This window comes from Mauremys mutica, chromosome 22 (genome assembly GCF_020497125.1).
Source record: "Mauremys mutica isolate MM-2020 ecotype Southern chromosome 22, ASM2049712v1, whole genome shotgun sequence".
Classification (NCBI taxonomy): Eukaryota; Metazoa; Chordata; order Testudines; family Geoemydidae; genus Mauremys; species Mauremys mutica.
Window position 1 is genome coordinate 16,934,708 of NC_059093.1, and position 26,483 is coordinate 16,961,190.

At 42.3% G+C, this 26,483-nt stretch overlaps 1 protein-coding gene across 2 annotated transcripts in view; it reads left to right on the plus strand.

Annotated features, from left to right (window-relative positions):
- The window catches only part of CDON (cell adhesion associated, oncogene regulated), a 93,393-nt gene that overhangs the window by 52,810 nt on the left and 14,100 nt on the right, over positions 1-26,483 (plus strand). For both annotated transcript variants that reach the window (XM_044997127.1, XM_044997129.1), the window contains exons 9-18: positions 1,383-1,675; positions 3,455-3,629; positions 5,207-5,335; positions 7,245-7,451; positions 8,341-8,522; positions 11,032-11,137; positions 18,346-18,468; positions 21,113-21,340; positions 22,529-22,815; positions 25,359-25,438. In XM_044997127.1, coding sequence (XP_044853062.1) covers positions 1,383-1,675; positions 3,455-3,629; positions 5,207-5,335; positions 7,245-7,451; positions 8,341-8,522; positions 11,032-11,137; positions 18,346-18,468; positions 21,113-21,340; positions 22,529-22,815; positions 25,359-25,438 — 1,810 coding nt within the window. The remainder of the gene's footprint in view (positions 1-1,382; positions 1,676-3,454; positions 3,630-5,206; positions 5,336-7,244; positions 7,452-8,340; positions 8,523-11,031; positions 11,138-18,345; positions 18,469-21,112; positions 21,341-22,528; positions 22,816-25,358; positions 25,439-26,483) is intronic.

Sequence of the window (26,483 nt, forward strand, 5' to 3'; positions counted from 1 at the left end):
CAGCAGTCACCAAGTCAGATTGTGTACATCCAGAAATCCTTACTAGCCCATCACAGGAAAGTACGCGTTCCAACTCATCAGACGAACAGAACGTTGGGGTTTGATACTAATATGCAGCATGCGTCACTTTCTCACTGGTAAATTTAGTGTACTAGATACACTTTAAGGGTGAGAATATTGTCAGGCATTTCTTCTGTTGTCTTGAACAAGCTGATGTCGGGCCTTGAAGGCTTCCTCTTTGTGTTGCTTATGACTCGCATCCCCAAACTCTGCAGCATTCCTAAATAAACCAATGCTTGCTGAGAACATGGGCTTCAGTTTAAAAAAAAAAAAAACCTTTCCCTTCCCTTTCAGCTTCCAAGAAGTGGCCAAAAATAGCAGCCACCCTTGTTGTTGGTATTTTAATGGAGGTTTGACGGAATCTGAGGTGGCCAGGCCAACACAGCTTACGCTTTACATTACCGAGGAATTTCTGTTTATTTTGTAAACTAAGTTCCCCTTATTCCCCTCCGCTTTCTGGACCCCAACACATAACAGAAACCTACACAGATCTGTGAAAGAATGGGCAGAACTAAGAACATCTGGGAGTCTAGCGTTTCAGTGTGCAACCTCAGAAGCTGTGTCATTTCCCTCAGTGTTCTCACTTCAATATTTAAAGTTTTGATGCTTGTCTTGATGCTAACCTCAGATGTCCAACCTGCCAGCCCATTGCTGCCTGGAATGTTGACAAGCTGTGTATCAATTCCAGGATTCCCTAAGAGTATTTTTGTCTGTTATGCTTTCCAGTACTACTGACCTCATTTCAGTTAAAGCTGCGGGATGGCAGGAGAAGGCACGTAGAGGGCTTTCAGAAATACGTTAATATCACAAATAGCACTTTAGATCTGACTTGAAGCTTATCTTATTCTTAGCAATATATTTTCAAATGAGTTGGCTGGGTTTCAGCTCTGTAACATTCAGTGTTAGTAGAAATTACTCTCAACTAAAACGTCACAAAGTGAGCTAAGAAAATGCCCTTAATGTAATTTTGTACATACTGTACAGTAAATTGTAATTGTACAGATCTGGTTTAATGCCTTTGAGTCGCTTCAAATGACTCTGTTTATGCTGGTAGAAGTGTAGTTATTTACTCTTCCATGTAAGTACATTGCTGCTACCTAATGTACCTGGTACATCAACTATAACACATCCACTGCTGCCGATCTGCCAGGTACTACCCCTTTAGAATGCTTATGTTCAATGAAATGTTGCCCTGCTCCGTCACTGCATAGAAGATGCAGTAGAATCTAGGAGTGAAGGGCAGTAGTTCATTATTTTTTTTTCCAGTGCATGGAGCAAATAGGCTTTGTCTTGTAGATATAACCAGAATTTTTCTTCTGCAGTTCCTTTTGAATCTAGTACAAAAGCTGAAGAAGTCACTCCTATGGAGGTTGCCCAAAGTGATGAAGGTGATGGAGATTATGATACAGAAGTGGGGTTCTCAAATTTGTCTCCGACAAAGTTGCATCTTGATGCAGTTGCTACAGAAAAGACACCCAATGGGGCTTTGCCTCCCGAAGCCCCAATCATCCTCAGCCCTCCACAGACACTCAAGCCAGACGTGTACAACCTGGTGTGGCGCTCTGGAAAGGATGGCGGCTTGCCCATCAATGCTTACTTCGTGAAATATCGCAAGGTACCGCTTCTTTGCAGGAGATAGGCATAACTCCCAAGCAGATAGTTTTGCAGCATTGTTGCAGCAACATGGGTGTTAACAAGAGCTATGGTATCAGCCCAGATTGAAAATAAAATACAGCTGAACCACAGTTTTGCTGTGGAGACACAGGCAGTCTGTTTAGGGATGATTTGAAATTAGGTGCTGCTTTTTCTGGGTTTAACTGGGCCTTGTTCAACAGAACTCGAGTTTTTATTTTCATTGTAGTACCATTATTGTATGTGTGGACTTGGACTCTGGTTGAGCATTATTCATACAACATTAGTAATTTCAAAAAATGCATTTCAAGTCAGTATGTCTGGTTCTGATCTCACTTGCACTGTGTAGTTTGAATAGAACTTTGGCAAGCAGTGAACTTCTTTGATTAGAATTAGAACCAAGCATCACATAGGACTAAATCTTAAATCAGACATTTTTTTCTGAAGGGCTAAGTTACTCAGTTCATATTTTTATAAGTGTAAATCCTTGTTCTGAAGCAGAAATACCGCAAGATATTTTTGACCAGCCAAATCCAGGAAATCTCATGACAGAGCCGATTTTAATTTATGAACCAAAGATAGTTGGTTCTGATAAGTATTCAAAACTTTTGGTGCTTATGTGACCCTTTCAAATTTGTCCATCACTAGCAATTGTATTTTCTATATTAAATGCTTTTATTTATGTATTTTTAGTAGACAGTTGATCGTGGTTTTAAAAGCATCTGTCTCTTCTATCATAAACATTATTTAATTGATTTCCTCCTCTTCCAAGATTTCTTTTTATAAAGCATTAGAAAGAAATGTCTCTTTTGAAGAAAGAATTTGAATCAAGCCTTCAGTATAAACTTTAGTAATCCGTAGCATTTAGAGCTCCCTTCCATGTTTTTATTAAAGTCTTATGTTGTTTAGCAGTTTATTTTTGATAGAATCTCTGCCTTTTTCTTTGGGATTTGGGGTAATGCTTTTCTCAGAAGGTCAAATATTAAGAAAAATCTTTCCTTTGCCTAATGGAACTGGTGAATTCACCGTAAAACAGAAAAGAAAAAAAAAAGGGGGTGGGGGAGGAGTATGTACACTAATAAAAACAAATCTCCAATCTTTCTGCTGATGTTTTCCAGCCTCTGGAGGTAACCAAGCAGATAAAACACCCCCCTCCCCTCTTTTGTGTTACTCATAACCGATAAACATGGAAAGATGCTTAAATTAATGGAAGGCTGGGATAGGATAGGATAGGGTAGTTGACTGTCACCTTTCTCATCTTGGGCTCTGCTTTAATCCAGAGAGGCACACCACCATCTAATGGCTGCTAGGTATTCTGCTTGAAATCATTTGTCCTCATTCTGTTTCCTCAGGCACAGACACTCGCAGTAAATATCTATTGCAATATGTACTAATTAGCATTGTTAGCTGTCTCAGCTGAGTGGCAATGGGCCAAATTGATGTGGAGACTGAATTCTCTCAAACCTTGATATGGGGGATCCTGTAGGTCAGGGTTTAGATTTGTTGCAGGAACATGGTTTAGAAGCTCACAGAGCTGCCGCTTGTGCTTTACCTGCTGTGTGGGTAAAAGACTTGGATTTCCAGGGCTGTCACTGACAACTAAGTAAAGCCCATTGAACATAAATAGACATTTTTGGCATTTTTATATAATAAAATGTCCAGAAAACCAGCTCAGCTGGAGAAGTATTGATATTTTCCCACATCTAAATTTGAAGTCATGGTTTGTCGTGCTCTTAGCATCTTGTGATTCCCTCCTGTACAGCTGGATGATGGTGTCAGTGTCATGGGAAGCTGGCATACAGTTCGTGTTCCTGGAAGTGAGAATGAGCTGCTTCTCTCAGAACTGGAGCCCTCCAGCCTCTATGAAGTTCTGATGGTAGCGAGGAGTGCTGCTGGTGAGGGCCAGCCTGCCATGCTTACATTTCGCACCAGCAAAGGTAGGTGCAGTGTTTCCTATATGCAAAGTTATCGCCAAAACATTCCTGTAATTTAAGATGGATGTGGCTTGTCTATAACACTATTTGTGGAAACAGTGGTTTAATGTAATATCAAAGGAAGCGCCTATCGCAACTAAGGCGGTTGGTAAATGGAGTCTAGCTGTAAGGCAAATTCTGATGGTGTAGTACCATAGCGGCATGCTGAGAGGATTCTTGTTAGTAAAAGACAGCAGACTCTCAATTGTCATGCTGTTTGTGGTGATTATTTACGTCTCAATTCATGAAACAAACTACAAAGGCAACTGCGCTATATATGGACTCTTAGGACTAATCTACACTAGAAGCGCTACAGCGGTGCCGCTGTGCCAGTGTAGTTGCATCGCTGTAGCGCATCTGGTGAAGACACTCTGTGCCGCTGGGAAGGAGCTCGCCCATTGTCACAATAAAGCCACCTCTGTGAGCGGCAGTAGCTATGTTGGCAAGAGACGCTCTCCTGCCGACACAACGCTGTCCACACGGGTGTTTAGGTCAGTGTCATTTATGTTGCTCTGGGGGTGGCTTATTCACACCCCTGAGCAACATAACTTATACCGACATAAGTGGTAGTGTGTACAAGCCCTTACTGAAAGTAGCCTCGCTAAAGTCAGAAGGCAGCCAGGCCCTGGTCAGCCTTTTCCACATAACGCTTAGAGAAGTCGAATCCTGACTGGTACTTCCATTCTGAGTGTCCTCACCCAAATGAATAAAGCTGCTTCAGTCCTGACCTGCGAAACCCCTCTGTAAAAAAGCCTTGGCCTTTCCTGTGCAGAAACTTCCAGTGCACATCGGTGTGCTAGTTTTTGTAGTGCACTCTGTATTGAGAACACTAACCCAGTTCTCATTTCCAACTTAAGTGGGTTTTGAATTCAGGTTTAAACTGACCATTAAATGTTTGAATGACCATGTATTATCCGCTCTGCTTAAAATGTTACTAATGCAAAGAATTAAACAATTGGTCATATATAATACAAGAACTGGCTGTATTAAAAATTATTAGACATTCTAGTGGTTTATTTCCAGGAGCAGGCAGCCATATGCTATGAACACTATTATCACTTTTTAATTGCCAGTTTTGGGGCTTCATTAGACCTATTGCCGCATTGTTGCTAGAGTACTTTCAACATGACTCCTTTACCAATGTTGGTGGTTCCAGTGTGCTGAGGGGCATGATTTGGGGGAAGCCAATGTAACAGGTGTTGAACTCTCAGCAGAAATCTAGGGTGGGGCTAGTGCATATCATGCTTTATAGATGTGCAGTTATTATGGAGGTTACTCCAGCCTGAGACTTGTGCAGTGATTCTGCAGATTGACATGGAGAATTCTCTTCTCCTTCAGCCCCCGAGGAACTCCCTAGTGCGCAGCTAGCCTGACTGGGAATTGGAGCTAGGTTTAGTGCCAGCTGCACCACAGTTCAAGTTGCTATCTTGTGTAAAAGCAATGGGAGGGGGCATAGTGTAAGGATGCAGTGAACAGATCTTTTTTCCGGCAATGTCTTCTGCAGTCGCTGAGTTATTTGTCGTATCTCAAACTTGTTTTAGAAAGAACATCCTCCTCAAAAAACACCCAGGCCCCATCTCCCCCACTTGGCGTTCCTAAACATCCTGTCATTCAGGAAGGGACAAATAACTTCGGAGTGGTCCTTCCAGACCTGTCTCGACACAGTGGAGGTAGGTGAATGGACCGTCTCCAATTCACATGTTAGATGTTACAATATAAAATGAGATGCATTGAAGCTAATTTCTCAAGTGCTTATAATTGTTTGTACTTCTGTGTCACGTGTCCATTTTTATTCCCTGTTTATTCCTTAGGTCTGTCTTTCTGTTGCAGGTCTTCCTCTTGTGAATGATCCGTTAGCAAAGTTCAGATATAAGTGACTTCAAACTACCAGATTATCTATGCTTGCATGCATTTTTAGGGGAAAGGATCAGATTGTTCATGCTTTTAAGAGTGTTAACTAAAAGGTTCATCCCAGTCAGTGAAGCAGTGTATTAAGTAGCTACCTTGATTCATCCAGTCATTTGTTGTGACTTGCAATAATTATTTATGAATCCTCAAAATGCAGTGCCTGTCTTACATAAGAGTGTAATTTATACACTGAGATGTCCTCAAATGGATTTCCCATCCAGTGAATTTGATATTTAAAGGGACGCTTCCCTTGAAATTTAGTCAATCTCTAAAAATGAGTTGAGTAGTTTGCCCTGCTTGACCCCTAATCTCACTGCCAATTTTGATAATTTACAGGGACTTTTTTCTTATGTTTGTGGTCTTCTCTCCTCTCTGACTTTTTGTGAAAGACCAGCAAGAACAGGAGAAACAAATTATACAGAGGAAACTGAAGGTGACAATATACAAAGTGCTATCAGATGCACAAAGTCGGTGTCTTTTCTGTAGTTTATCAGTGATAGACAAACTGGATATTGTAAGAATAAGTAATTCATTTTCAAACAGGTGTGATTTTTAAGTTGAAAATGTCCCTTTAAATATCTTACTGCTAAATATGTGTCAGTCTTCCTGCAGTACACTAAGGCTTGTTTGCAGAGATCATTGTCAAAGCGAGGGTAAATAACATGAGCACAAAAGGTAAAATTTTCAGACACCCACGTCCAATTTTCAAAAGTCACTAAGGCTCCTAAGTGCATATGTCAATTTTGTAAATGAGATTTAGCCTCCTAACTCCCTTCAGCACTTTTGAAAATGTTACCCAAATAGACTGAAAACGAGTTTAAGAATTTAAAATCCAGTTAGTGCCAGATAACCTATTGCCTTTCTGTTCCTTATTAAATACCTTCCTCCCTCTGTGGCACTTGTGGTTTAACAATGTGTATAAACCTAGTGCAGTGAAGACTTAACCATTCTGACTGATGAGACATCTTATAACAAGATTGCTAACACCACCTCTTTCCATTTTCTCTGTTCCCACTGCTGTCTGTAACTTCAAGTGAGTTCAGTAAGTATTGATATCCTTTGTTACATGCTTGGTTTGCTCTTGTTTGTTCTAAATTATGCTTAAGCAATTCAGTGCTTAGTAGTATTTATGGATCAGGTGTGGGTTTTTTGTTTTTTTTCATGGTTCTGGTTCAAATTTTTTATTCTCACCAAACCAACCTGCTGCTGTTGTATACGCTCCTTTTGTTGTTGTACCAAGGAAGAGGTAGGGTTTAGTGTATTAGCATGTCTTTCAATTCTGTTGAGTAAAGAATATAGCTCCCCTATTTTCTGGTTATTTAAGAACACTTTTTTGCGCACCCACAGTTTAGTTGCATTGGTCTGATGCAGCGTAATCACTGATGTTAGAAATGGCAGTGTTCACATCCGTAACTAAGTTTTCATGCACAGTTTAAGGCTTTTTAGTACTAGGGCTCTTCCCAACTCTGAAGGATAAAAGGAAAACTTATAAAAGTACCTCTCATTTTATATACTGGAGGGCCTGTGGGAGGAGGGTTTAAAAATCTCCATGTTTGAAACATTTGGTCTAACTTAATTGATTAAACTAATCATAAGCGTGCTCTGTAGAGAATAGAGTTCCATGTTTCTCATCTAACTCCTATGTACATCTTCCTTGATTTCCCATTTCAGTTCCAGAAGCTCCAGATCGCCCTGCTATCTCAACAGCTTCAGAGACCTCTGTCTATGTCACATGGATCCCACGTGCAAATGGTGGCTCCCCCATCACTGCCTTTAAAGTCGAGTACAAGCGCATGAGCCGAAACAGTGATTGGCTAATTGCAGCCGATAGCATCTCTCCTTCTAAACTGTCAGTGGAAGTTCGCAACTTAGAGCCAGGTATTAAAACTCTTTCACTGCCTTTAGGATTTTTAGTTCCAAATCCTTTTCCTTTTAGATGACCATTTTCTGGTGAGGAGAAGTATTTCTTATTTCTGGTCATGCACTTCAGCAGCTAAAATAACAACAGACTCATTAAGAATACTAAACACGATTACAGATAAAATCTGTGTTTTTAGTTTTGTCTCAGGTTAGGAATTTTGTTTCTTTAATTGAAGTTGGCTTTTAGCTCTCTAAGAAGGAAACAGTCCTCCCACCCCCCGTTCAATTTTTATTGGTGTTTGTTGGATGTTTGTGTACGTTTTCTTTCAACCTCTCCCTGCTTAATTGTCATTTCTGGTAAATACTAAATCTAGGTTATGATTGCCATGTGCTTCTCTGCAGCCATTCCATTTGTTTTTCATTGGTTAGTATTATTGGGCTGGGAAACGAGAGAACAAATATACTAACATCAGCCAACTATTTTGATGAGACAGAAGTTCAGGGGCACTTCAGAAATAGACAAAGAAGGACCGTTGTCCATGCGTGCATTTCTGGATGTCAACTAGTCTTGTGGGATATACTCCCATAATCTTAATTGGACATCCCTGCTTTAGGAGGGGGAAAATAGCATTTCCTTGCCTTTCTCATGGGTGCAAATTTCTTTCCAGCCCAATTATCTGACTAGCTTTTCACCACTGCATGAGAGCAGATTCTGTCCCAGTTGAGCATCTAAAACCACTAGAGAGACATCATTGATGGCGAGCAATTTTCTTTTTGAATCTCAAGAAATCAATTTGGAACTAATGACAGGGGCTTATCTCAGATTTATTTTAAATCATTTGAGCCCTTTTTCTAGTGTTTGGGTATTTTTATCTTGCACCCTAATTTTATCTTTTGCCTTTGAAAGGAGCGACGTACAAATTCCGTGTGATTGCCGTTAACAATTACGGGGATAGTCCGCGAAGCTCACCGTCTCGGCCATATCAAGTCGCTGGCTTTACCAACCGTTTTTCCAACCGCCCAATCACAGGGCCTCACATTGCCTACACCGAGGCAGTCAGTGACACTCAGATCATGTTAAAATGGACTGTGAGTACGCTTTATTTCTGTTCTTTTCTCCTTCTGTACACTAATTCTTACTGATTTGGCAGTTAGAAATCTTTTAAAAGTGAAGGATCAAGAACAACACACTCAAGCTAGCAATGTAGTTGTTTTCCTCAGTACTAAGTGGTATTCTTAAGAGATTCATGGTTGGCTCCATCCCATGAACAATATCAATCTACTCATTTTTTTCCTATATTGTAAGATTTAAAATCTAGAAACCTGAGTTGTTGCTGTACTTCTGATACTGTCTTGTAGTGGATGTTGATTAACAGCAGCTTTGACTCCTCCAAACAGCTCAGAAGTGTTATTTGATAATAGATCCTGTTTTAGTTTGAGTCCTTGAAAAGAATCCACCATTGTATTATGCGCACTCTAAAACGTCTTAACCAAGCCTCAAAATCATATTCTCTGAGAATTTTCAGTAGGCTACATCTGAAGAGGAAATGTATCCAATAAACATTCCATATTGCAAAAACATTCCCCTCCTTTCCTCCTTAACTCCGTCTTTCATAAACAAATATTTTGAAGTCCTTATTGAAATCCACCGTACCATTAGTTTTCTGCTTTCTAGTACACTAAATTAACCAGTGAGAAAGTGATGCATGCTGCATATTAGTTTCAAAACCCAACATTCTGTTCATCTGAGTTTTTTCTGCTTTTGTACACTGATGTTTGCAACCATGGTGCACCATGAGGGTAATTTCTAAACTCCACAGAATTCCCAGTTCTACAGTTTGCCTGAACAATTCAACCTTGAAAGAGGAAAATAATCATCAGTAATAAACTGAAGAAACTTTAGTCTAAAATGTCTGAGGACTACATGGGAGTGTTTTTACAGAATTCTCTATTAGCAGAATGTTAAGTTTGAACTCAAAGGTTAGGAAATACCGACTGTGTCTGCACTACGGGGTCAGTGCCAGCATACGCACGTCAGCATAACCAAGCTGGCATAGCCTCCTAGTGTAGATGCGACCTACACTACAGAAGGAGTTTTTTTTCTGCTGGTATAGGAATAACATTAGCTATGTTGACAGAAGCACTCTTTTTGTTGCCATAGCTGCATCTGCACTGGGGATTTTGTCACCACAGCCATGCTGGTTCGATGTGGGTTTTTTCACACCTCTGATTGACATAGCTATGCTGATACCAGTTTTAAGTGTAGCCTAAGCCAGTCAGTTTAACCCAAGTTAAAGTTGCATGGACAACCTTAACTCTGCTCTCTGTGCCTCACAGCAGACTTCAGCTGCATGACTACATACTATGTCCGAAATTATATAATTCTTGTAATAGCGTTTCGTTTCTTTTCTTTGGTCATAATTTTTTTTGGTCCAGTATATCTTTGACTTAAAATAAAATCTTCAAATGAGAGTAAGTCCCATTTTGAAAAAGGGATATAGGAAGGTGTCCAGAGCTCCCTGCTGTGGACCCCTTCTGGGCTCTTAAGAACTGCAGGAGTCCATCCTCAGCCCTTCAGCAGGGCTTTCCCCAGTCACATGTCTGCATTCACCGCAGTATGTTTGACTAGATTTTTCACAGTGCAGTTAATTTAGCTCCATATACATGCAAAGTAGATCCTTCAGTTCACACCATGAAACCTGATAAAAAGAAATCTGTGCACACTCAGTTTGATTTTTTTGAAAGGCTTATTGCTCTGTCAAATCAAATACAATTTTCTTAAGCATAGATGCCGACTCCATGGGTGTTCTGGGGCTGGAGCACCCACAGGAAAAAAAATAAAGGGTGCTCAGCACCCACTGGTGGGCCCCACTGATCGCCTACCCCTCCCCCAGTGCCTCCTGCCCACCGGCGGTCTCTGCCGATCAGCTCCTGCCCTCCAGCACCTCCCGCCTGCCGAGGATCAGCTGTTCAGTAGCGGGCAGGAGGCACTGGGGTGAGGGGTAGGTGATCAGTGGGCAGGAAGAGGTGGAGCGAGAGCGGGGTGCGCTCGGGGGAGGGGGCAGAATGGGGCAGAAAGAGGTGGAGTGGGGGCAGAGCGGGAAGATTTGGAGCGGTGGTTGAGCAACCCCCGGGAGATCAGAAAGTCAGCGCCTGTCGTCTTAAGCACTGAAAGGCGCTTACACTGAGGCCTGTTTTCAACTTTCAGACCACAGTTGTTTCAGCTGTTCAGAAAAAGATTGCAAGATTTTTTTTTCTTCAGTGGGAAGGGTGTGTATTTTTCATTCTCCTTGTGAACTGCTAGGTCAAAGACTCTAAGAAATTGACCTTTGTGCAGAAATTCTCAGCCAAAATGGAAGTTTCAGACAGCAACTGGTGACTGACAGGGGATTAGAATGGAAGCTGTTACATCATCTGAACTACAGTGGTTTCTTCTACTACTTCTATCTAACTTAAGACCTCTCTTTCTTGAAAATATTTCTGGTCCCTTCCTGAATGAAGTAAATTTATTTCTGTCATGATGTTGTTGAAACATAATCAGATATTTTAATTTTAAATAGATTTATCCTTTAATGTACTATTTTATTCTCTTTTCCAGTATATTACTTCAAGCAACAACAATACCCCCATCCAAGGATTTTATATCTATTACCGGCCAACTGACAGTGACAATGATAGTGATTACAAGAGAGAGATTGTAGAAGGTATGATGTGGCGTATGCATTATCAGAGGCAGTATGCCAGATATTGGTTGGGGAAGACAGTCATGTAACCATAATGGCTGAGTTTACATAAAATCTGAACTACTTTACCCAAACAAATTCAGTCTAAATAATATATTCACTAGCAGTAGAGATCTTAACTTTTTAGCACCAAATTCTGCCCCGCATGAATTTTTCTTCCATCCATAGTTCAAACTTAATAGATTTTAAATTCCACTTTTAAATTGTTCCAGCTGCATCATTGCAAGACCTAAATGCAGATGCGCTTAAACCAGTTGAGCCTAATCCACTAATTTACTAAAATAAAACAAACTGGCATAAATGAGATTTAAACCAGTTTACCTACATCTAACAATTAGGGGTTTCCACTGGTGTAATTAAATGGCTTTTAGATTTAGTTTCACTGGTGCGAGTTTTCTAAGATAGATAAACCCGTAGTTCTTCAAGTGATGGTTCCGATGTGTATTCCACATGTGGGTACGTATGCACACCATGCACCCAAGTCTGGAATTTCTTCCAAGCAGCGTCCGTTGACCCGCACATGCACAGTAACTCTTGTGCTCCTGACCCAGGGTATACGAGGCAAAGCAGGTCAGTGCCTCTCCAGTTCCTTCTTACCACTGCATAGCCTGAGTCAGAATCGCGTCCTCCTTTACTGTTGCAGAACCTGTAAAAATTTATACATTTATAAATAGTTTATCTCTCAGCCTAGAAACTCTAGTTAGTGTATAGTTTAGTTTAGTATAGAATAGAGTACTCCCCCGCCACCCCTCCCTGGTTACGGGACTAGGTCCAGGGTCCATGGATTCAAGAACTGCGTCTCCTGCCCTCGCTCCTTCTCCATCAGCGACGAGTATCACTGGTGCCTGCACTGTCTGGGTGATGCACGTTTCTGTGAAGTGCAGTATCTGTAAATCCTTCCTACTCGGAACTAGAGACCCATGAGCTCTGACTGAAAATGTTCTTGATGGAAGAGGTTATGAGGCCCCACTCCAAACTGGGCCCGGGAGCCCCCGCTATACATCAGCCTCCACCAACCAGCAAAGCCCCTCCAAACATGACCCTTGGAGCAGAGCCCTTAACATCGAAGCCCAAGGACTCATCTCACAAGACTCCCCATGTGAGTAAGAGACACTTGCATGGGCATAATAACGGATCCCTGCAGCAGACTGTCCAGAAAAAAATGTGTTTCCTCCCCAAACTGGTCCAGGTAGGGTAAGGTGTCGCATATGGAACCCACGGAACCAGCTCAACCCGCAAGTTGGAGAGTCAGGTGCAGAAAAAGAGCAATCTGGCAGTGACAGCGGTATTGGGGGTGGAAAGATAGTCCCTTGCCAGTCCCGTCAATGAATGCAAGTCCAGATTCATCGTTGCTACCACCTTGTCTATCCAAAGACCACCTGACTGCATCAGATGTAATGGGTCCTTCAGGTGTCAGCACTGGAACTTCTCGGACTCTGGGCCGTACGGAGACTTTTTTTTAACACTAGAGGATATCTTCTCCCCTGCTCACAATCTCCACTCCTTTCGGGCCCTTCCCACCTGACAGATATCCTTATTCCAGAGGAGGAGCTGTTACCATTGTCTCAAGAGAGGTCCCATCTCCATCCATCAGGCAGGAGCACTTCGGTACTGATAGTACCACTGCTGCCAACAGAACCATCCTTGGAATCAGAGGATATAGCTGCACCAGTATCTCTGTGAGGGTACAGGAGCCCTGATGCATCTGAGACATTATTATCCCTCCAGTTATGACCCACCACCACCCCCCCAGGGACCCCTGATATTGATTCCCATATGGGCCTATGCATTTGGGGCCCTTGGGACCGCTATGGCAGGCGCCCTGGACACCTCTCGGGAGTCATTCCACTTCTCCTCCTCCCATCAGCTGGTGCCCTCAGTGTATGAGAAGGAAGAACCAGAACCGATTCCAATGAGGGCCTCCTCATTTTCCCTGGAAGAGGCCGTCACCCCTTCGTTGCCCTCTCCGCCGGATGACCATCAGCAACATCAGGAGTTGTGGCAAAGGATCACTATTGATCTCCAAATCCTGCTAGATGAGGTCCAGGGACCCTTAACATCGGCTCCTCGACATTGTTGCAACCACAGGAACCAACCAGCGTGGCCCTTCCAATCAATGAGGCCATATTAGAACTGGCCAGAGCAGTCTGGCACACACCAGCAATTTGTGCCCCTATGCCACAAAGAGCCAAAAGATGTTTTGTGCTGACCAAAGGGGGCTGATTTCATGTTTTCCTATCCTGCTCCTAATTCATTGGTGGTACAGGTGGCTACAGAGAGAGCTCAGCCCCACTAACAAAAAATCTATTCTGGCAGATAAAGGGTCAATGACCTCCTGGGTAGGAAGGTTTTCTCCTCTGCAGGCCTCCAATTTTGTTGAGATAATTACCAAGCTTTGTTAGCAAAATATGATTTTAACACCCAGACCAGGCTCATAGAATTTAAAGATAAAGTCCCCATGGAACACCAAGCCCAGTCCCAGTCTTCTCTGGGCAAGGGGAGGTTGGTAGCAAAGGTGGCTTCCCAGGCTGCGGTAAATGCTGCAGGTATAGCATCCAGATCTTTGGCCACAAGACTGGTCATGTGAAGGGATTCGTGGCTCCATTCTTCGGGCTTCCCAAGGGAGGGCCAACATACTATCCAAGACTTCCCTGTTCAGGAAATCCTGACCCAAAGCAGGAAGGATTCTACTAGGCTCTGCTACCTGGCTAAATGGCAGCGATTTTTGGCCTGGGCACATCACCACCAGCATCCACTTGATACTGTAGGCATTCCAGTTATCCTAGACTGTCTTCTCTTCTTAAAGCCCTCAGTTCACTGCGAGTACACCTACCAGCAGTTAATGCCTTCCTCCTCCTGGTGCAAGGATGGTCTGTCTTCACACACTTGACCACAGTTTGATTTATGAAGGTCTCGATCAGGATCTTCTCACCAGACATTAAACCTACGCTTCAATGGTACCTTAACCATATCTTTTCAACACTCACAGGTCCACTCTTCGAACCTCTGGTGACATGTGCCATGACTTATCTGTCCATGAAGCCATCTTAGTAGCCATTACTTTGACAAGAAGGGTCAGTAAGCTGGGAGCCATGATGGCCCCTCCTTATACAGTATTGCACAAGGAGGTTTCCCATTGGTTACATCCCAAATTCTTCCCCAAGGTTGTGTCTGAGCTGCACATCAGTCAAGCAATACTTATCTGTTTCCTGCCCAAAACCCCACGCTTCTTCCAAGGAGAAGAGACTTCACTCCCTTGACATCAGGTACACCCTGGCATTCCACATGCTGAAAACCGAACCTGTTAGAAAATCTGAGACACTCTGTTGCCTTGGCAGAAAGATCACGGGGACAAGTCATATCCTCACAAGTTTCGGGATGCATCTTAGAGTGCTACAAAATAGCAAAGCTTCCCTCTTCTGGGCCTATCCCAGCTCGCTCCATACGGCACAACCTGCCTGCACAGCATCCTTATCGGGCAGTCCGCTGCAGCGCATCTGCGGAGTGGCAGCTTGGAGTTCCAGCCGTACTTTCATATCACACTATGCTCTAATTCAAGCAGCAATTGGCAGATGCAACCGTAGGAACCGCAGTACTACAAACATCTCTCCTACCAGTTTCCTTGCACCTTCCTCCAGTCAACACTGCCTGACAGTCACCCGTGTGTGGAATACATGTTGGGGCTATCACTCGAAGAAGAAATGATCCATGATCATTTGGATCATGGATCATGATCAATGATCCAAAGCAGCCTCCATCCCCTCTGCTTTGGATCCAGTTGGATTGCAATAAGAGGAGGAACTAGAGAGGTGTTAACTCGCACTGCCTTTTACCAGCTTGGTTAGGAGCACGAGGAGAGTTACTGTGCATGTTTGGGTCAACGGACACTGCTTCAAAGAAATTCTGGACTCTGGTGCATACCCATGTGTGCAATACAGATAGTGACCATGCATCTCCAAGAACCTCCAGTTACAGTAAGTAACATCCATTTGCTGTTGCAAATTGGAAAGCCCTCTCCAGTTACTTGTTAGTAGGTGCTTAATTTTTTACTCTGTTATAAGGGAGCTTCTCTGAGCCCAAGATACTGCAACATTCAGTAAATGTTAGCTAATTTGACAGGTTAGCGTAATTCACGCTTTGCTGTTCGAACACATTGATAACAGATACTGTAAGCCAGTGGGTTATTTTGCTGGGAACTTTAGATCATCATTTTCATGGAAGAACTAGTCACATTTTACATTTTTTAACACGCTCTTAATCATCTGGCCTAAATAAATGTAGCAGCCTCGTTCTGCCCCATTGAAGCTAATGGGTTTTTTGCCATTGACTTCAGTTGAGGCAGGACCGGGCCCTTATTTTTCAAATTCTTCCTTCTTTGGCTGTAGCCTGCACAATACTTGAAGGTGTGACAAAAGCTTTTTCAGGTTGTAGGATTGTTAGGGCTGGTCTACACTGGGGTGGGGCAGGGAATCAATCTCAGATACGCAACTCCAGCTACGTGAATAGCGTAGCGGAAGTCGAAGTATCTTAGATCGATTTACCTCTCATCCTCACAGCGCGGGATCGACGGCCGTGGCTCCCCGTGTTGACTCCGCTACCGCCGTTCGCGCTGGTGGAGTTCCAGAGTCGACGGGAGCACTTTCCCTAGATGAGACGCGATATATCGATCCGGGAGAAATCGATCGCTACCCGCCGATACGGCGGGTAGTCTAGACTTACCCTTAAATATCTAGTGTTGGTGCTCAGAGGGTCGCTTCAAAGCTTATGCAGTCAATATCTTTGTCTGTAAACATATTTTAGCTTTCTGTGACACAGAACTTGTGTGTATATGAATGTTGCGCACAGGGCAATTGTTTAAATGTGCCTCCACTGTGCTGTGAAATTTGCTTATTCCTGATTTTCAGGTTTATGCAAACTGAAATCTTTGTGGCAGTCTGCTCAGCTGTCCCAGAGCCTGCAACTGAAATTCACATGGTAGCAACTTGAAACATTAAAGCTTTTTTACCATGTTTCTGTAACATAGTGAAAGCTATTTTCAATTCAAATGTGACTGGATTCTTTTTTACATTAAAAAAGTATAAAGAAGCATGTGATCCTTAACTTAAGTGCCAGGCCTTTTGGTTAACCCTTACACATTACAAATGGCTACCGTTGGCCTTCACAGTCTTCCCTCTGTTGCTCTTGAATCAGTGTTTTGACAGAAGATTTTATCTTGCAAAGACTCTTTTACTGGTGGAAAAGCTGTTGTGATGGTTGTGTTAGTTAACAAGTTGCCTTAAGCTTTCATTAACATTTCCTGCTAAGTCTTGTCTTCTGAGACAGAGTCAAAAGCTTACAGAAGGTTTTTCCTCTGTAAAAGTTGCCACAAGCAATTTTATAAAAATGTTTGTGTGTTTGCATCATATGGCTCTCCGGTATTTGTACCTTTCAGCAAAAGCAAAATTAAACCTGCCCTTTCCTGCTTAGATGGGCTGAATTTTTCCCTGTTGCCTCGATCTTGGAGATTGAATTTTAACCCTAAATGTAGTCTGATGTCAGTTGTTTAAATGTTTTCCCTTCCTAATGGTGCAGGGAGAGCACAGTTAAAGCGCCTGTACTGATTCCAGTTCCTCTAATGGTTTGAAGCAGAAACCTAAAACCTGGTATAGTAATTACTGAAAGGAATGTTTGGGGGTGGAGGAAGAGAGGAGACAGAAGTAAAAAGCCTTGGAAAAATGTGCTTTAGGAATAAGCCAATTCCAGCATCAACCAATATTTAAATACAAGTTGTTATTTGGGGCATCTATTCATTTTAGTGTGTGTGAACTGAGAGCTGTGTTTCATAGGAGTTCACCACTTGGAGCACTGAAAGAAAGCAGTTTAAAAGAGCCTTCCTCATGTCGTAGAGTGAAAAACACCCTCCTTTTTAGGGTATTTTTAGTGACACTGCAGTGGGAATTGTACTGCAGCTTTAATTCTGTTGCGTTAGAATGGAATCTTGATGGCACAGCCCTTCCAGCCAAGTGGGCTTTATTTTTTTAATTAATACTTAAATCAGTAGGTGGTATGACAGTTTCTTAGAAACAGTGGAAACAGTTCAAGGTGGTATTTTCCAAGAGGGATTAGAAGTGCTCAAACAGTTAATTAAACTCTCAAAAAAAGGGTCCCTGTTTATTAAAATTTGTCACAAGTCTGTGAAAGTAAAAACTGAGAGTGATTTATACTGAAGTGCTCTGGACTTCAGGAGAGTGTCTAAATGAAAGATTGGCTAGCAGCCAGAGTTAACAAAATCATTCTATTCAAAAAGCTTGCTTGGATTGGAGTCCATGCCACAAGAGACTGGGAGAGTGAGAAAGACAGGCCTGTTATCTCAGAGTGTTCCCTAGTATGTTTCACAAAAAGTTAAATTATTTGTGGCTTCTACTAACTGAGATAGGAGAGGTCAGAACATCGACTTTAGCTGAATCCTTCCTGTGAAAATATTGGGTGACTTGAATTTTAACTGGGACCTCGCATTTATAGTCACTGAAGATCTCCCCGTACTCATGAAAGAGTCAAGGTATATCACAGCACTCTGGCCAAATTCTAATGTGAGAATAATTAAATTCTGTCTCCCTAAACTTCTCCTGTTTCAGTTTGATACAGTAGTCTGCCTCGCTACTGGCCATGAACATTGTATGTTGTTAATCAGCTGGCACATTCCGCCCTAGAGGCGTGCATGTGAATGATGGATGAAGAGATTCCTGCGTGTATATGTATGGTAGCTTGTAAAGTGCTTAAGAATCTTTCAGGACGGAAAGAGTCATTCCAAGTGTAAGAAATCAAGATTAGTTTGTCTTTAAAATTAGAATTGTGTGTGTCAACCAGAATTTCCGTTTCATAGGAAATTCCATGATTTTTAAATTGATTTCATTCAGAACAGAACCAAAGAATTCTGATATTTCTGACAGAAAAACATTGCCTGAAGAGTTTCCATCAGCTCTGTTTAAAAGTACAAGATGTAATATTTTAAAGATAACGCTTTCTGTGCTCAGCAAGCAAAGCTGTGACAACCCAGCATCATACTTTTGCCCAATGAAAAGGGCATGACCCTATATTTTCTTCCATGACTCAGACATGTTCTCTCCCCCACACTCTCACCTGTCTCATATCAAACAAGAAAACAAATCTTATTTCATTTTTCTTTCTAGGTACAAAGCAGTGGCACTTGATAAGCCACCTGCAGCCAGAAACATCTTACGACATTAAAATGCAGTGCTATAATGAGGGAGGAGAAAGTGAGTACAGCAACGTAATGATGTGCGAGACGAAAGGTGAGTGGGGGCACTTTTGTTTATCCGAGGGCTGGTCTACACTGAGGGGGGATCGATCTAAGATACGCAACTTCAGCTACGTGAATAGCATAGCTGAAGTCGAAGTATCTTAGCTCGATTTACCTCGGGTCCTCATGGCGCGGGATCGCCTCCCAGTGTTGACTCTGCTACCGCCACTCACTCTGGTGGAGTTCTGGAGTCAACAGGAGCACGTACAGGGATCGATATATTGCATCTAGATGAGACGTGATATATCGATCGATCGCTACCCGCCGATACAGCAGGTAGTCTGGACATACCCTGTGAGGTAATGTCAAATGTAAACCCTGATGAGAAAATTACCCCTTGATCTTCTAATCGCTGACCCTCTCATTTATTTTAAAAAGTTGATGGAGGATTGTTTTTATTTACTGTTGCTGAGGTTTTCTGACTGTATAGAGACCGATGCGTTTGTCTCCAGGAAAGACGGTTTGCAAAGATGTTTAGACCTATCGGATCTATTGACAGTCCCAGTTCATCCGATGTTGGTGGTCTTTCCTTAGGCAGACACCATCTTGCTGTGGCTTAGTTGGTTACTGGAGATAATATACTTCTGCCTACACTGTCTCTTTGGGACTTGTTCAAATTCTTAATTCATGAGTAAGTTGGCTGCCACTCACATCAGTTCTACCTGCCTCTGGCAAGAAGATAGGAATACTGTTCTCTGAAAATGTCAGCGTAATTATTTGCAAAAGAAATTAACGATCACAGTCACTTTGGTTTCTTAAGCAAATTAATCTTTAAAATCAAGTGGTGTTGCAGGGGGAATATGCTGACACTAAAAGCACAATATGTCTTCAAATGCACTACTTCTGAGAGGAGTCTACAAACGTGCACATCAAACTTACAGTGCAGTACCTATTACCTGACAGAGCACGGCTGAGAGCTGCAGTCTCTCAGACCACCTACATCTGGTGGAATATATCTACCCAGAGTCTGGCTTAGTTATTAACAGCTCAGTAATTCTTCAAGATTTTAAGACTATACCAGGGGGACAACCTGCTGTCAAACATTCATACTGACATTTCCTTTAAGCGCTTGCAAAACCGTGCTCTGAAGTATCCCGAGCCTCTTTTTGCTAGAAGCTGGGAATGGGCAACAGAGAATGGATCACTTGATGATTACCTGTTCTGTTTGTTCTCTCTGGGGTACCTGTCATTGGCCACTGTTGGAAGACAGGATGCTGGGCGAGAGGGACCATTGGTCTAACCTAGTATGGTCATTCTTATGACCTCTTTCAGGACCAAATCAAGGCAATCTGTTGACACTGCACCAGCAGAGCTGTGATGAGATGGCAGGAGTGATCACCCTGTACACACAGGGTCTTTCCAGAGTAGGAGGAAAAAAAGTTTAAAAATCCTGTTAGCTTATACACATTTTAAAATCCTAATGTAGACCAGGCTGTCTGTATTGAAAATGTTTTAGCAGATCAAGGTGAATGTTGATGAGACTCTAGACGCTGAATGGGGCTTGTTTGGTCAAAGAGGTAATTAGCATTCAAAAGCTAACTTGGTCTTACAGTTCTCTGTTAGATTCCCTAAGCATGAGCTAACCTTTAGCAAAACAAATTCTAATGCTATAAATACAATATTAAAAATGTTCTCTACAAACCCTCATTTAAAATCTTGGTTGTAATATTCACTGATGGAAAAATTTAGTCCTGCAAAATTAATTACCAGTAACTAATTCTTTACATTGTTTTTGGGGAACACAGAGTGGCTACAATTCAGTATGTATTTACTTAGTAGCCAGCAAATATATAGCTGGTGAAATGGTGCCTTTCACTTTAGTGCAGGTGTCATATTGATGTCGTCTTGAATTTTGTAAAATTTCTACCTGGTTGTTAATTCTTGAAGAATGCAGTTTTGAAAACAGTAAAGGTTAGCAGGGTTCACGTCAGATAGAAGCAGGGCATCTGGCGATGGTTAGTTGACAGAAATGCATATTGTGGTTTTTCCTGACCTCAGAAGTGGAAAGATTTGTATTCTTTCGGGTTGGAAGTTAGTGCAATTTCTAGCAATGCTTACGGTCAATTACTTGTTGAAGTATAACTTGGCTTGGGCTAGGTCTACATGGAGGGGGTGTCGACTAGCGTAGCTGAAGTCGGCATATCTTAGGGTCGATTTACCTGGCCGTGAGGACAGCAGCGAGTCGACCGCTGCCGCTCCCCTGTTGACGCCGCCTCCGCGTCTCACCACAGTGGAGTTCTGGAGTCAACAGCAGAGCGATCAGGGATCAATTTTATCACGTCTACACTAGACATGATAAACCAATCCCTGATAGATCGATCACTACCTGCCAATCCAGCGGGTAGTGTAGACATACCCCTAGATACATGGGATTATAGGTAGGTAGATAATAGGCATTTTCTAAGACAAATAGTTACCATCCAATGTTAGTTGACCTCATCAGCTAATGTAAAAATCTTGAGCTTAAAATTTTCTATCTACAAATCATTGGGATACTAAATTTAATGGTAGATATTTCCACTTCATAACTGTATAGTTGAATAACAGATAAACAAACATGTAGAATAACATTTCTGTGGACTTCTCTTTCCAAGTTGGGTTCACAAGACCATGTTTGTCTTCTGTATTTTAACCAGTGAAACGCACACCTGGAGCGTCAGAATATCCAGTGAAGGATCTGAGTACACCACCTAATTCTCCTGATCGTGCCGGTGGAGGCAATGCTGGCCCATCAAATGGCCCTGTTCGGAGCAGCGACATGCTATATCTGATAGTGGGCTGTGTCCTTGGAGTGATGGTCCTTATTCTGATAGTTTTCATTGCCATGTGTCTGTGGAAGAATCGCCAGCAAAACGCCATGCAGAGTAAGTTATTGGTTTCCTCTCCTCCCAGCCCTAGTTTAATATGAAAACATATGAGGGTAATGAAAATTAGATAATAAATATATAGCTTTTATATTGAATGCTCCGAACGGGAACAGTGTTATGATCAAACTGGTATTTGATTAGTGATGTAACAACACATACGTGAAGAGTTTCTTAAGGCACATGGAGTGAGGAAGGAATCTGTGAAAGTAGTAATATGTCTGTTTCTCTGCACTGAGTCCCATTCGAGGATCGAGGCATGTGTAGATTGCTGCAATGTGCTGCTGCACTGCTAAAGATGCCATTCTTTGGATAAGTTACTGAGGCCCTGATCTGGCAACATGTTTAGACATGTGCTTAACTTTAAGCATATTACTAGTCCCTTTGACTTCAATGGCAGTACTCCCATGCTTAGACTTAAGCATGTGCGTAAGTGTTTTTCTAGATAGCAGTATAAAGCCTCTCTCTAATTTTTCCAGATCAAGTGAAAGATCCTGTGGCACTTTTTTTGAGGCTCATTGTAGTGCTGGCAAAGGGCTGTGGAGCAGCTGTTAATAAGCAGAAACCTGCCAGTTTCTGACTAGAAACACACAGTGAAGTACTATGGAATACTTAGCTTTTGTACGTTGCTATAAATGATCCGCTTCTATTCCCAGCAAATACTCTGAGCGATCGGAGTCTTACATGACATTTTAAATAGCTCCCTCTGTTTCTGGTACTTTAATTAGCTTTATTTGCACAGTCTGTGGTTGTTTAAATATGATCCATACTCCCCACCAGCAAACCCAAATTATGCAAAACTTCCTTTGAAACTGAGCAGGACCAGAATAAGCTAAATTGTCTCTGCCAGAGTTTTAAAGCCTGTTGATTATGCAAATGGGCCTGTTTTTACTGAGCAACATCTTTTGCTAAATTCTTTCCAGACCAAGAGGATTAGTATGTGGACATAGCTATTGTAGAGATGGAAAACATTTGCATATTAAGCACTTAGATGTTACAATTTATGGCTACTATAAAAACCCTGAAAAGGGATAGATGAGTCACTTCTGTATCTCTGAAACACTCATCTGCCTTTGGTTTTAGGAGTATGATGAAAAATAAAATATTCTTTAATCATGCATTGAATACTTAGCAAAATTATGCTAACAAAGTGTTCTAACTTTTTCCCCCGTGGGTCTCCCTTTGCAGAGTATGACCCTCCTGGTTACCTCTACCAAGGTGCAGATATCAATGGGCAAATGGTCGAATACGCTGCTTTACCAGGCACAAGCCGCATCAATGGCAGCATACATGGAAACTTCATCAGCAATGGTACTCTCAGTAATGGCTGTCCACACCTCCATCACAAGGTTCCCAATGGAGTTAATGGGATCATGAATGGTGGCTTGAATGGAGGGACTGGCCTTTACCCGGGGCACACCAACTCTCTATCCAGGACACACATGGATTACGAACATCCCCACCATTTAGTGAATGTAAGAGTGCTTTGATGTAAGGGTCCTGATCTTGACCTTGGAATTTTATTCAAGGTGTAAAAGGAAGCTCCAGCTAGTCAAGTCAGTTGTGGAAATACTCAAGTCGTGCTGGAGCTAATAACTACCGGTTACCCTATCTTTGTGCCAGTGGAAGTAGCTGGGCTTGGTGTTTCTCATATTTTCATCTTCAGGGCTTTCCTGCGGCGATTAGGATTAGAGGCACCAATAACTCTATTTATTCTGGGGAGTCTCCTCTTACCCCTGTTTTTAGTCTGAGAGTTTTGAGACTCATGCAATGCTGGATTGAGATACTGTACTGTGTGTGTATATATAACGCTTCTCGGCCTTATGGCTAGGATCATGGGTATTTCTCTCTCTTTCTATCAAATAGATTTAATGATGGTTGCTGATTTTGCAGCTTCATGAATTGACTGTTTTCTCCCCTCCACACACCTGTTTCAGATCTGTGATTTGTAAACTGCGCTATTAATTTTACCATAGCTGGGGTCTCATAAAAGAAAAGCCCCCTCCCGCCCCCCCCGGTCTTGAAATACAACAACATAATACGTCTGCCTTACTGAGTCCCTTATTTGCGACTTTTGAGACTAATTTCTTGAAGTAACAAAAACTGGTCTCAATCTGTGATCCAGCCTTTGTTTGCTGTGGAAAAATATTTAATTTTCTGAAACGTGTCCCATTTCCAAGAGCGAATAATGATTTCATTATTGTCTATGGAAACAGATGGGTTACATTCAAACTTACTCCACTTTTGTCGCTGGTCCTACTCAAAACTGTGAATGTTGCCCAGGAAAACTAAAGGAAACGTTCAAAAAGTCTATGTAATGAATGCTGTTTCCAAAGGGGAAAAAATGGAACAATTGTTTGCTTTAGTAATTGAACACAAGCACTTCATTTTATTCAACAGCAAATTGCCACTTACACAGTAGTTGCTACTTCAGATAACTCCAGGTTGAATGTAGACTATTCATCTCATCGCATGGTTTCCTTTTTGCGCCGCGGTTAAGTACCAAAGATGCAGTTTTTCCTTTGCCTAAAACCAACCGTGGCCTAAAGATTTCTTATGTTGTAAAGCTATCTAACCAACATTAGCGATGCGGATCCTCAAAAGCTTTGGTATTTTGGTTTAGATAAGCACACAGATGTGTTTCTCCAGATATCTGGGGGCTGCACGGACTGTAGATACTCTACGGACAGGCTTTCTTATGAACTCTGTGGCTGGGATTCCTCCTTCCAGGATAAGAAGTGGAAATCACAGAGCAAGGCTTGTCCTAAGCTTATGTACATGGTGTACAACCACATAGGACCCTGTGTTCCAGGTGCACATAGGTGGGGCTGATCTCTAGATCCCTGCTCTGTTCTGTGTGGAGCAGGCCCATGAGATCTCCACGGGACATACTGTTTCTAGAGGACTGCCCCTTGTAAATACCTGCCTTTCTTTTCATCTCCCCCCATTTGGAATGCCGTGGAAGGTTGTTGAGCAAGGATGTCAGCAGCTGTCTCCACTCCTGCACAGAACAAGTGAGTCTTGCGTGATCACAGTACAGATCCCCATTCTTACTGGCATCCCTCTTAATGCTCCAGTGTTTGGGAAGATGAAGAAAAGAGGCCTAGGGGAGAGACGTGGTGTGAGAGGCCCCACAGGTCCCACACGTATGAGTGCACAGGTCTGCAAAATGTAGGACCAGACCTGGCGCAGAGGCATACGAAAATAAGAAATACTGGAGAAGCAGCAGTTACCCAACCGAACTCAAACTCAGAGTTTGAATTAGTTTTCCCACACTCGCTCCCCTTAAGAAAATGCAGAATGGTAACCCAACAGTACAGTACCGTTTTCAAATGACTCACATCAGTGTCCGCCTAGTATTTAACAATGAGGTATGTGTTAATCTGGCCATTTTACTTGCTTGCAATGGGCCCGTTCGGCCAAAACCAACAACACAAAATCCCTCGCGCCCCAGAGTCATTGCTGGCGAAGGAACGACCCCATCTGTCAAAATACAAAATGTTTCAAAAGTCTGTTTAGTGAAGTAAACTGATCTAATCGGAGTAATTACCGGAAAGTGGGATGGGTTTATGTTGTGACATCAGCCCTGAATATTTAACACCCTGTCACTCCAAACGGGGCACAGTTCTCTAATGAATAGGAATTTGCTTTCATGTCTGTCATCAGCGTTAAAAATAAACATATTTACAGTGTGCTCATTAAATTAAACCTGGACATATTGGACTGAAAATAAGCCAGGGAAATTACTACATACTTGTCTAAGCTACAGTTATTTACTTTTCTCTGACACAAATGCTGGCAGAAAACTCAACTAGACTTTGTATAATAGCAGCTCAGTATTCCCATGCCACATTACAAAACACAGATCTGAAGATTGATAAGGTGATTAAGATCCCTAATTAAATCAGAGGTCCTGGGGGTTAACGTACATTGTGCCCATTTATCATAGACTACATCTTGTATGCCTGTGTTGCAATTGATTTTTTTTGGGTTGCTTTTTTTCCCCTTCTTCCTCCAGGGTGGTGGAGTGTACACAGCAGTGCCTCAGACCGACCCCTCGGAGTGCATCAATTGCCGGAACTGTCGGAACAATAACAGGTAAGTTGGTTACACCTCTAATTCTTGGCATCCTCTTCAATGAGCTATACAAACCACAATCTCTGCCAGCACTGTTATGAGTGTAAATGCAGATGATCCCATTTTACGTATGGGAAGCAGAAGCTAAGAGGTGGTGACGATAGCTGGTGAAAATTTTCCAACACAACTTAGATTCATCAGTAAATGTCGCTTTGGTGAGCGAAATGTTTCACCATACCCGCTACATATTTAGCTAAACTTCCATTGAAACAGCAGTGTGCCCTGACACTCAGCCTCCTCCTCGCCTTCCCTTAGCTCCAGGGTGTGGAAAAGCAGATCAGCAAGCACACTGCCTCTACCTATTTCTTGTGCACAGAGAGACAAGTCCCAGGGCACCCTTAGCTCTGGGGGACTAGCAGTGCCTTTCTGGCTCCCAGAGCTGCTGGGCTCAGCCCGCTGGAAGGTTATTGTCAGTAAATGGCTGGAGCCAGGTCTCTGTGGCTGGCAGGCTCCCTGCAGTGGAACAACTTATTGAAATTCATGTTCTTGTCAGTTTCACAGCTGCCAGTTTCACATTTTGTTTCAGGAGCCGGGTATTTCAGTGTTTCTGAAAGGAACGTTTTGGGCGTCTCTGGTTTGGTTTGTCAGGAAAATTTTAGTAAATTTGTTTTTGTTCTGAATTTGGATGAAAACAATCGAAAACCCCAAACTTTCCAATTTCAGCCAATTCTGGTTGTGATTTAGCCAAGGACATAGAGGAAGTCTGTGTGAATATATGTTTGACAGATGAGTCTCAAAGGTCATCAGCTGATGAACGAAGTATCAGAACCTAGACAGGATTGAATAAAGCCAGTATTAGACCCCTGGAGTTGCTGTTGCTCAAATCATTAACTAACCCTTGCTGGGTTTTATTGGGTTTGGGGTTAATGGGGAGGGTTGACCTTTGGTCTCAGATGTACATCTCTTTCGTTCAGTTTCATGCGACAGACCATTCTAAATTGAGCATAAAAAGGTTAGTTTGTCAGCTGCCATTCACATTCTTACTGTCTGTTCTGTATTATGAATT